This window comes from Bos mutus, chromosome 27 (genome assembly GCF_027580195.1).
Source record: "Bos mutus isolate GX-2022 chromosome 27, NWIPB_WYAK_1.1, whole genome shotgun sequence".
NCBI classification, from domain to species: domain Eukaryota; kingdom Metazoa; phylum Chordata; class Mammalia; order Artiodactyla; family Bovidae; genus Bos; species Bos mutus.
Window position 1 is genome coordinate 31332865 of NC_091643.1, and position 12400 is coordinate 31345264.

The 12400-nt window shown below is 41.4% G+C and overlaps 3 protein-coding genes across 3 annotated transcripts in view; 2 read left to right on the forward strand and 1 right to left on the reverse strand.

Annotated features, from left to right (window-relative positions):
- Positions 1-4559: 4559 nt before the first annotated feature.
- LOC102267056 (putative claudin-24) lies at positions 4560-5222 on the forward strand. Its single transcript, XM_005903163.2, has one exon. The coding sequence runs from the start codon at positions 4560-4562 to the stop codon at positions 5220-5222; it is 663 nt and encodes a 220-aa protein (XP_005903225.2).
- A 1495-nt stretch (positions 5223-6717) lies between these two features.
- On the forward strand, positions 6718-8074 carry LOC102267326 (claudin-22). The gene has a single exon (XM_005903164.2). It carries the CDS (start codon positions 6769-6771, stop codon positions 7432-7434), a length of 666 nt encoding a protein of 221 aa, XP_005903226.2. The 5' UTR covers positions 6718-6768; the 3' UTR covers positions 7435-8074.
- A 416-nt stretch (positions 8075-8490) lies between these two features.
- Positions 8491-12400, reverse strand: part of WWC2 (WW and C2 domain containing 2) — a 152082-nt gene continuing 148172 nt past the window's right edge. Inside the window, exon 24 of the mRNA XM_070364363.1 lies at positions 8491-11285. Coding sequence (XP_070220464.1) covers positions 11219-11285 — 67 coding nt within the window. The 3' untranslated portion in view covers positions 8491-11218. The remainder of the gene's footprint in view (positions 11286-12400) is intronic.

The following is a 12400-nucleotide window of genomic DNA, read 5'->3' on the forward strand; positions in this document are numbered from 1 at the left end:
AGATGAGATGGATCTCATTGATATCTTCAGGACATTCCATCCAAATACAGAAGAATACACCTTCTTTTCAAGTGTGCATGGAACTTTCTCTAGGATAGATCACATCTTAGGTCACAAATCAAACCTCAGTAAATTTAAGAAAATTGAAATCATATCAAGCATCTTCTCTGACCACAACTCTATGGGACTAGATATCAATTACAAGAAAAAAACTGTAAAAAACACAAACACATGGATATTAAACAATACATTTCTAAATAATGAACAGGTTACCGAAGAAATCAAAAGGGAAATAAAAAATTTTCTAGGAACAAATGATAATGAAAATACGAAAACTCAAAACCTATTGGATGCAGCAAAAGCAGTTTTAAGAGGGAAGTTTATAGCAATACAATCCTCCCTCAAGAAAAAAGAAAAACTTTGAATAGACAACCTAACTTTACATCTAAAACAACTGGAAAAAGAACACCCCCCACCCCAAATTAGTAGAAGAAAAGAAATCATAAAGATCAGAGCAGAAATAAATGAAAAAGAAATGAAAGAAACAGTAGTAAAGATTAATAAAACTAAAAGCTGGTTCTTTGAGAAGATAAACAAAATTTACAAACCTTCAGCCAGACTAATCAAGAAAAAGGGAGAAGAATCAAATCAACAAAATTAAAAATGAAAAAGGAGAGGTTATAACAGACATTGCAGAAATACAAAGGACTTTAAGAGACCATTATGAACAACTATATAGCAATAAAATGGATAACCTGGAAGAAATGGACAGATTCTTAGAAAAGTTCAATCTTCTAAGACTGAACCAGGAAGAAATGGAAATTATAAACAACCCAATTACAAGCACTGAAATTGAAGCTGTGATCAAAAATCTCCCAAAAAACAAAGGCCCAGGACCAGATGGCTTCACAGGAGAATTCTATCAAACATTTAGAGAAGAGTGAATGCCTATCCTTTTAAAACTCTTTCAAAAAATTTCAGAGGAAGGAACACTTCCAAATTCATTCTACGAAGCCACCACCACCCTGATACCAAAACCAGACAAAGACAACACACAAGAAAGAAAACTATAGGCCAATATCACTGATGAACATAGATGCAAAAATCCTCAACAAAATTTTAGCAAACAGAATTCAACAGCACATTAAAAAGCTCATACACTGAGATCAAGTTGGGTTTATTCCAGGGATGCAAGGATTCCTCAATACATGCAAATCAATGTGATGCACCATATTAACAAATTGAAAGATAAAAACCATGTGATAATCTAAATAGATGCAGAAAAAGCCTTTGACAAAACTCAGTACTCATTTATGATTAAAACTCTTCAAAAAATGGGCATAGAAGGAACCTACCTCAACATAGTAAAGGCCATATATGATAAGCCTAGAGCAAACATAATTCTCAGTGGTGAAAGACTAAAAGCGTTCCCCCTAAGATCAGGAACAAGACAAGGGTGTCCACTTTCACCACTGTTATTCAACGTAGTTCTGGAAGTCCTAGCTACAGCAATCAGAGAAGAAAAGGAGATAAAAGGAATCCAGTTCAGAGAAGAAGTAAAGTTCTCACTGTTTGCAGATGACTTGATACTGTACATAGAAAACCCTAAATATAGTATCAGAAAATTACTAGAGCTAATCAGTGAATTTAGCAAAGTTGCAGGATACAAAATCAATACACAGAAATCACTTACATTTCTATATATTAACAATGAAAAATCAGGAAGAGAAATTCAGGAATCAATCCCATTCACTGTTACCACAAAAAGAATTAAATATCTAGGAATAAACTTACCTAAGGAGACAAAAAGAACTGTACACAGAAAATTATAAGACACTAATGAAAGAAATCAAAGAGGACACAAACAGATGGGGAGACATTCCATGTTCCTGGGTAGGAAGAATCAATATTGTGAAAATGACTAAACTACCAAATGCAATCTACAGATTCAATGCGATCCCTGTCAAATTACCAATGGCATTTTTCACAGAACAAGAACGAAAAATTTCACAATTCATATGGAAACACAAAAGACCCCAAATAGTCAAAACAGTCTTGAGAAAGAAGAATGGGGCTGGAGGAATCAACCTTTCTGACTTCAGATTATACTACAAAGCTACAGCCATCAAGACAGTGTGGTACTGGCACAAAAACAGAAATATAGACCAATGGAACAAGATAGAAAGCCCAGAAATAAACCCATGCACCTATGGGTACCTTACTTTTGACAGAGGAGGTAAGAATATAAAATGGGGCAAAGACAGCCTCTTCAGTAAATGGTGCTGGGAAAACTGGAGAGCTACATGTAAAAGAATGAAATTAGAACACTTCCTAACACTACACACAAAGATAAACTCAAAATGGACTAAATATAAGACCCAAATATAAGACCAGAAACTATAAAACTCTTAGAGGAAAACATAGGCAGAACACTCAATGACATAAATCAAAGCTAGATCCTCTATAACCCACTTCCTAGAGTAACAGGAATAAAAAGTGTGACCTGATTAAACTTAATAGCTTTTGCACAGCAAAGGAAACTATAAGCAAGGTGAAAATACAACCCTCAGAATGGGAGAAAATAATAGCAAATGAAAAAACAGACAAAGGATTAATTTCCAAAATATACAAGCAGCTCATGCAACCCAATACCAGAAAAACAAACAACCCAATCAAAAAGTGGGAAAAGACCTAAACAGACATTTCTCAAAAGAAGACATGCAGATGGCTAACAAACACATAAAAAGATGCTCAACATCACTCATTATTAGAGAAATGCAAATCAAAACTACAATGAGATATCACCTCACACCAGTCAGAATGGCCATCATTATAAAGTGTACAAACAATAAATGCTGGAGAGGGTGTGGAGAAAAGAGAACGCTCTTGCACTGTTGGTGGGAATGTACACTGATACAGCCACTATGGAAGACTGTATGGAGATTCTTTAAAAAACTAGGAATAAAGCCACCATATGACCCAGTAATCCCACTCCTAGGCATATACCCTGAGGAAACCCAAACTTAAAAAGATACATGTATCCCATTGTTCATTGCAGCACTGTTTACAATAGCTAGAACATGGAAGCAACCTAGATGTCCACTGACAGATGAATGGATAAAGAAGCTGTGGTACATATACACAATGGAATATTACTGAGCCATAACATATTTGAGTCAGTTCTAATGAAGTGGATGAACCTAGAACCTATTATACAGAGTGAAGTGAGTCAGAAAGAGAAAGATAAATACTGTATTTTAACACATATATACGTAATCTAGAAAAATGGTACTGAAGAATATATTTACAGGGCAGCAATGGAGAAACAGACATGGAGAATAGACTTATGGACATGGGGAGAGGGGAGGAGAGGGTGAGATGTATGGAAAGAGTAACATGGAAACTTACATTACCATATGTAACATAGATAGCCAACAGGAATTTGCTGTATGGATCAGGAAACTCAAACAGGAGCTCTGTATCAACCTAGAGGGGTGGGATGCGGGGGGAGATGGGAGGGAGGTTCAAGAGGGAGGGGATATATGTGTACCTATGGCTGATTAATGCTGAGGTTGACAGAAAACAATGAAATTCTGTAAAGCAATTATCCTTCAGTTAATAAATTAAAATGTAGTGAGAAAACACACACACACACACACACACACACACACACGATGATGCCTCAAAGCTCAGCCCCAGGGAGGCTGTTTTGTCTTGGAATTGGTAGGAGTTTCCTTGCCTGGTGCTGCTGTGTGGCTTAAATGATAGTGAAGACAGCTTGATTCTGGACAAAAAAACACCTGTTGGATACTAAGAAATCAGGTTCTATCTCAGGTCCTTAACAAGGATGGAGAAAATCTCAGAATGAAATCCAGAGATGCTCCCTTCCTCAGCTGGTACCTCTGGGCATGGCCTTGGTGCCTTTCATTTTAATTAATCCAGTGAACCCGCCTCCACCTTTCAAAGGAATCTGAGGGAAACGTTCTCTGCCAAGTCCCAACCGAGTCCCTGTGACACTCAAGAACGTGGGCCAGGCTCTCGTGTAGGTTAAGGAAGCCTGAGAAGAGTGCAGATTATAGACAAACAGTCTACCTTTCTTTACAAGGTCTTGTTTTGCATCTCTGAAATCTCAGATTCAGCTATTACAATGAGGTCCTGTTGTAGAAAGAGCTGGCCTTTTATCACCACTTAAAATCTAATTAATCCATATTGAAGCACAAAGATTTCTGTTGTATTTTAGGGTGAGGGGTCATAGAGCCCTCTTTGTTCATCCTTAGACTTATAATCATCAAGCATAGGGGATATAATTTTACCAAGCAAATTGGAAGGTAACAGATCAAATCCTTATCGGAAAGCGTAACTCATAGTTTTAACAGAGCCCTTCGTCCTTTACATGAAACACTATATTCGAGAAGAACAAAAACACATTTCAGAGTGCGCAAAGAGTTAACGACCAAAGCTTATATTCCCTGAGCAGCATTGAACCAGATTGTCACACTACTGCCCACCACGAGACGGCAGCTCCTATAGGGGTGGCAAGGGTCCTAAGGTCTGTTGCAATGGCTTTAGTTTTGAGAGTAGCAATGCAATTCGTTGGGATTTTGCTCTCATTGCTGGGATGGGTTTTATCCATTATTACGACTTACTTGCCACATTGGAAAAACCTCAACCTGGACTTAAATGACATGGAAAACTGGACCATGGGGCTCTGGCAAGCCTGTGTCATCCAGGAGGAAGTAGGGATGCAGTGCAAGGACTTTGAGTCTTTCCTGGGTTTGCCTGCTGAGCTCAGGGTCTCCAGGGTTTTAATGTTCCTCTCGAATGGGCTGGGGCTCCTGGGCCTGCTGGTGTCGGGCTTTGGCCTGGACTGCTTGAGGATTGGAGAGACACAGTGGGACGTCAAGAAGCGGCTGTTGATCCTGGGAGGAATTCTGTTCTGGACAGCGGGCGTCACAGCCCTCGTTCCCGTCTCTTGGGTGGCCCACGTGACAGTGCAGGAGTTCTGGGACGAGCGCATCCCCGAGATTGTGCCCAGGTGGGAGTTTGGAGAGGCCCTCTTTATCGGCTGGTTTGCTGGATTTTCTCTCCTGCTGGGAGGGTGTCTGCTGAACTGGGCTGCCTGCGGGACCCAGGCTCCCCTGGCTTCCGGCCGCTATGCAGTGGCAGAAATGCAGACTCAGTGTGCATACCTGGAAAATGGAACTGCCCACCCTTCAGCATAAGGCACTGAGGAAAAGAGAGAGGTATATCTTCCTTCATCAACTGGGATGGAGCACCTGCAGGAAAAAGGGGTCTTCGTTATGTAACTAACTCTGTGCTGCTCACATTTTCTCATCAGACAATGACTTTTCTATCCTAGATAGCTCGTCCTCCCCAAACCTGGGGAAATAAGAAAGAGGCCAATCTTACATCTAAAAGAAAATTGTTGTGGTAAGCATTACATAGGTATGAACAAAAGAAATTTCATTGATCTGGTTATTTCAATCGAAATGTAGTGGTGATTGTCCAAGAGAGTCAGCTTTAAGCTTAATGTGTTAATTTGGTATTAGAAATTGTTTTTGGTTTTGTTGGTAGCTGGAACTGATAACCTGTTTCCTCAAGGGAAAAAAAAAAAAAAAAGAACAACTAACAATTTGAAATCCTTTAAGCATTCTGTACTAGCAAAACCACATGCTAAGCCTCTCCAAAGTACCATTTCTACAACAATGACTTGGTCTTTCTTGAACAGAGGTGGTTTGTGTTTAGGAAATTACTAGGAACCCTGCTATGCAGGACTTTATGAGGCTGAAGATTTTCAGGACATTGTGATACTCTTGAAATTTAAAATACCAGCCAATCTCTTCTCTTGTCTCTTCCCTCAAAAGCTTCAGACTTTAAAAAGACAATTTCAAAAATATTTTGCTTGCTCTTCAGCTCATCGGCTGTAATAAAAACATTCCTTTGTTCGAAGAAAAGTTATAAGCATGGGGATGAACCGAAACGGACATGGATTCTAACCTACACAGTACTACTGCTGAAACTTTCTGCTGCATAATTATTCAGGAAAAGAAACAAACAAAAAATAGCAAGTGTTTATGCCCACATGAGTGTAGCTGTCAGAAGGCACTGGGGGTTAAACAGACCTGAAACTTAGTTCAGAATGGTTTGATATGTTATGGGGTATATGTAGCCTAAGAGATTAAAAAACAAAAGTCTGATTTAAAGCCTACAGAAGAAATTTCTGTGTTTGATTTGGTTAAGAAATACTAGTGTTGAACCTATTTTTAAAGCTGATAACACCACAGCAGGCGTACTGAAATATGAGACCTCTGAAAAGAAGAAAGTCTGACAGGTGCAATTAGATAAAAAGCAGCAGGCGTTGAACCAAACTGTCAATTAAACATTTTGCCTGGAGACTTCTTAACTCTTTGATTTATCAGAAAGTTTGGGAACAGCATGAGAACCATTTATACATTCACAATGAGAGGATTATTACCAGTACATGTTATTTTGGGGACAAACTGCATACTACGAAATGCAGTCCATAGGACGTGAACTTGATCTTGGCCACACCTTGGCATGACTGGTTTGCAGAATTATTTCCCTATCCTTTTTCTGAAGTCTATTCAACACAGAATCGAACAATAGCAACTCTGGCAAGAATCCTCCTATATACACAATGAAAAAATCGTTTTGAGCTCTGCAAGTGATAATATTAATACAAGTGTCACACTTCTTTTCACAGCCACTGAAAGACAGGGGTGAGCCTGGCTCAGGTCGCAGGATTTTATGATGGCCTTAGTGTTTAGAGCAGTGGCACAATTAGGTGGAGTTTCATTATCCTTGCTGGGATGGGTTTTATCCTGTCTTACAAACTACCTGCCGCAATGGAAGAATTTCAACCTGGATTTAAATGAAATGGAAAACTGGACCATGGGGCTCTGGCAAGCCTGTGTTGTCCAGGAGGAAGTAGGGATGCAGTGCAAGGACTTTGAGTCTTTCCTGGGTTTGCCTGCTGAGCTCAGGATCTCCAGGGTTTTAATGTTCGTCTCGAATGGGCTGGGGTTCCTGGGCCTGCTGGTGTCGGGCTTTGGCCTGGACTGCTTGAGGATTGGAGAGACACAGCGGGACGTCAAGAAGCGGCTGTTGATCCTGGGAGGAATTCTGTTCTGGACAGCGGGCGTCACAGCCCTCGTTCCCGTCTCTTGGGTGGCCCACGTGACAGTGCAGGAGTTCTGGGACGAGCGCATCCCCGAGATTGTGCCCAGGTGGGAGTTTGGAGAGGCCCTCTTTATCGGCTGGTTTGCTGGATTTTCTCTCCTGCTGGGAGGGTGTCTGCTGAACTGGGCTGCCTGCGGGACCCAGGCTCCCCTGGCTTCCGGCCACTATGCAGTGGCAGAAACGCAGCCTCACCATCTACATCTGGAGATGAAAACCACTCATCTGAAACTCTAAGCCAGAAGGGGTCCGCGGTGTCTCCTCCTCGGATGATTTGGTAGGATTTCCTGGTTACACGGTCACCCATTCATTATACTTTCCATTTTCTAAAATGTATTTTCCTCTGTTGTTTCTGAAACTGTCATTTCTTTCTAAGGTGGTAAACTATTTTCTTCTACTCTGAGACCAAAACCATTCAAGACTTAATAGTCATCATACTCATTACTGGGGATAGGTTTTCTCTATTTTAAAATAGATTCAGTGACTGCACAGAACTGGTCAATAAAACATTATATTAGCACCTACACATCTTTTGAAGGTGTTATTCATAGAGATAAAATCACTTGGCAGATGAAAATGTTACTGATAATCATTGACTTAAGTGTTTAAAATCATGTTATACTGAAACTAATAAAAGTCTGGTTTCCCTGGTGGCTCAGTGGTAAAGGATCGCATGGGTTTGATCCTTGAGTTGGGAAGATCCCCTGGAGGCGGAAAGGGCAACCCAGTCCCAGTGTCTTGCCTGGGAAATCTCACAGATGGAGGAGCCCGGCAGGCTACAGTCAATGGGGTGGCAGAGTCAGATGCAACTTAGCAACCAAACAACAAAAGTCTGGCTGTTTGAGTATACTAAAAGGGTCGCTGGTTGTCTGAAAGAACGAGAGATGCCTAAGGGGCACACACCATCTCCTTTTTAATTGCAGAGCTCAGTGCCTCTTTGGAGACCCGTCTGAAGCAGAGGGCAGTCTGGGGTTTTAAAGATTCATGTAAACATCTACCCACACAGATGTGCTTCTGCTTCTGTGCCCTGTGTTCTGGGGTAGACGGAGCAGCCACAGGGGCGCTGTGGGCCAGGACTGGGGGTGTGGGCAGAGCACCGCCCCCCTCCCCAGGCCCCTTTTAAAAGAATCAGTGATATACATGGTCCAGCCAATAGCTATTCACAACAAGCTGTGGGCTTGAGGAATTCTTCATGAAAGATTTTATATTTGTTTGTTACACAGTTTGAGTAAACTTTTGTGTTTGTGCCAGTCAGGAAAATTAAGTGAACAATAAAGACACTGAAATAAAGTATTAGGCAATATGTATCTTTGTTTAAAAAAAAAAACACTGAATTTTTTTCCCCACCCACGAACACATGAAAAGTGCAGAAACCAGAGTTAATCTATGTGATGTATTTGCATACTTTTACAAACAAGACAAATTAAAACAGAAACATATTCAGAATTTAACCTGATTAAATATTTAGTTTCAGTCCTGAGCTTTTGATATTTAATACAATATAAAGTAATACCAAAAAAGACTTTAAATTTATTTGATTTGCATGCTACAGAGATTCAGCTAAACTTTGTTCATTTGGCTAGCAATATTCTTTTTTGTACCTGTAACACTTAGATTCTGATATACAAAATTGTAATAACATACTGATAATTCAAACTTGAGAACTAAATATTACATTCTTTTTACCCTGTGAAGAATAAATTCTACCTTTAAAAAATAGTATTTATAATATTAAAATTCATGTTGTCCAGATGGTTTTGTGATCAAGTTATTAAAAGGTTTTGTCGCTGTGAATCATTTGGGTTAGTACAAATACGACAGGATTGTTAAAAGCTGCCTATAAATACATAACACTATTGCTGCTTTTTAAAGTGTGAAAAAGGATTATATTAAAATAAGTTTGTCTTTCATGTTAGAAATGAGCAAATGCTGTAAAATAAAACCAAAGCATCTTGCATACAACTGCTAACTACCAGCCTGAGACAGATTTTATTCTTTTATGCTTGTCTGAAACTCTTGTGTAGTACAAAAAGTTAACAGCTAATCTGATGGAATTTATAAAGCTGTAGATATTCCAATATAGCCTCTTCTATGTCAAACATTTAAGATGGCCAGAACCGAACTATATATTAAACAGAACATAAATAAGACCGTAAATAAATAAATGAAGAAAATAAAATCGTACGGTACAACCACACATAATCCTATAAACATTTTCATGGTCAAACTGAGAAGCTGAAGACAGCTGACCTTCATTTAACTCTACATTAAATAAACTTTTGTTTTTCACATTTGACCTTGACAAGGAGGATCGGTGCTCTTTTTCCAGTTCTCCTCGGTCACCTAACAGGATGAACTGGGCCGCCTGCAAGGACTGTGCTCAGTCAATTCACGAGGCTGGTTTTTGTTCAAAGTACTGTCATGTCCAGTTATCACTTCAGAGATTTTTGTACATAAACGGTGGGGACACTTAGGAAAAGTCATTACAGTTCTAGGCTCAGAAACGGCTTGATTTGAATTCTGATTCTGAAAAAATGAACTTTCCAAAACATGTGTAATTGCTTTCAAATATAAATTTTTACCAACAAGGATTCTAGCTTAGGAATAGAACTCATGTTTCTCTTTTATGGGACCCATTCCTTTAAGATAATTTTTTCATCTCTTAAAAAAAAAATTTGATTTCACTTGCTACCTCAGGCGGCTCACCAAACACTGCCACTTCCAGTATTACAGACCGGGTAGCAACTATGGCTTAACTTGCACAAAAACTATTTATTTTAAAAGCCTTATATGCAGGCAGGACTACACTGGGGATTTGTTTAAGAAGTGCTTGAGTTGGGTAAGCTAAAATTCTCCACCGGAGGGAACTTTAGTTGGTTCCCATTTTGTTCGTCTGGAATATACTTTTTTTTTTTAACAAGTGACTCAGCCTTTACTTCAATTTAATAATCTCCCCAGGCACTCTCTTCTCTTTGCGTCCTAACTGCTTACCACAAGTTACATCCCTAAAAATGATGGCTGCAAAGAAACTTCTAGTAAATGTTCGAAGAACTCTGTTTACTGAAGTAGTTGGCAACCCCGATTCAGTCGACTCCCCTTCCCCTGCTCCTAGTTGCGCTGCATACGGCTGACGCGTCTCCCCTCGCACTGCCGGCACCGCTGTTCCTCTGAGCCCCGGGCCCCCACCTGCCTCTACCGAGTACCACCCGCACGCCCCACACCCAACCCGCCTGGTGCACGCCTGACACTCGGGTGTGACACTTAAACTCACGCCGACTGAGAGGCAGCGGCTGCTCACTGACGTGCTGATTCTGCTGTGTTGGAGGCGAACGGGCCTTCTTCCCCTTGCATCCCCCTGCCTTTAAAGTCACACGTCACGAGATGTGAAGTGTCGCCAGGAGAAGGGCTCCTTTGCATCCTTACCCTCTTATACTCAGCGTTTTGTTTTTATTTTCTTTAGACACATAGAAAAGGACAAAAAGGAAGCTGTTCTCAGGACATGGTGTTCCGACAGAGGTGATGGAGATGAATGCGCCCCCTGTCCCATGTGGACCTGGGACCCTGCACTGAGGCTCCTGCTCCCGTGGAAGCAGCCGCCCCCGGGCACCCAGGGTCCCCTGCCGCCAAGCCTCACGGGGGCTCACAGGAGGACAGAGGAAATGCGAAACCGCCTTCTGCTAAACCAAGTTATTTCTCAACAGTCGGTCCAATGGGATACACGCGGGGTCCTGCCTCTATTCCATTTCTACAAAATAAAGCCCACTGGCAATACTGCACATTTGGGTACCGGGTGATCCCGTTTTGGTTATCTGATTTTTTTTCTCTTTTTTTACACAAATAAGAATTATATTCAAGGTACTTTACAAATTAACATGTTTGAAAATCTGATGTGAAATAAAAGCTCTTTAAGAGTTGACGGTTATATTATTACAAAACAAAATCCCGAACAAGACGCATGTTCAGTCTTTTGCCCTCTCTAAGAAATGAAGAGGCAGGAAACACGAGCTTGTCGGCGATGTGGTCACACGTCATCAGCAGACAGGGACGGGATGGTTATCTTCGCTCTGGTGAAGTAGGCAATCTTCTCCCTGGAACCAGGGGTGAGAAACACACCAGCTTAAACAGGATGCTGAAAATGCTCTGGGCCCGACAGAATCAGTCCCAAGGACGCCAGTGTCTCCACAGGCCTGGATGCGAGTTTTTGTCCTTAGCTAGAACTCCATTTAAAATCAAGATTGCCTTCCCCTTTGTCCAAAGGACCTGAGGGACAGCAGCAACTCTGTGGACAGAGGCAGTAAGGTCCCTTCCAGCGTTTCCAACCTCAGTTTTTAAATCATCAGAGGGGCGGGGTGTCAGTAATCTAGGCCTGCGTGTTTCTAGACCAGGTGGCAGAGAATTCCAGAGGCCAGAATCCTTACAGAAAAGTAGATGCTCCTGGGAAAATTCTTCAAACTCAATCCTATGCTAAGGTTGGGGGCAACTTAATAAGTGATGGGTACCGGGACGAGATGGGAGAAGAGATGGAGCCTGACCATCGTAAAGGCAGATCCGCCTGAATCCCGACTTGGGCAGGGGTGAGTATGGTGGAAACAACCTCAGAGGCACAAAGTGACTAGCAAGGGGGTGGGATGGTCTTCAGAGGTCAGCAGAGTGTTAAAGAAATAAGGTTTCAGGGTTGCAGCGCCACCCAAGGCAGGAGCAGTATATCTATCCTCTGTTACAAAGTCTTCACGTGGAACAGTCTGCTGAGGGGGTCCCCCGTGGGGCACGCTGGCCGCCGTAAGGAGGGATACAGATTAGACGGTTGAGGATGAGGGTGAAGATGCAAGGACTGAGGAGAGAAGCTCCAAGTCTAAGGAGAGAGAGAGAGAAGGAAGGAAGCATGAAAACCCCTGGGAAACTGGAAGGAGAGCTATTTTTGTGGTGCAGAGTCCTGGTCCATTTGTTCAGTTCCATGAGATAAAATGAAGAATTGAAGAGGCAGGTGAAAGTGGTCATGATGTCACTGAAGACAGACCTCAATACTGGGACCTCTGCTTTGACACTCTCTGAAAACAAATGTCTTTGGCTTACATGGTGCTTTTTAAACACTCAAATTAGTTGTCAGGGTCGTCACTTGAGATAGGTCACATCAAATTCCTGATTTCTACCTTTGATTCCAGGTGAGACAGCAGCTCGGGCAGTGTCCCCGGGGCCATGGAGG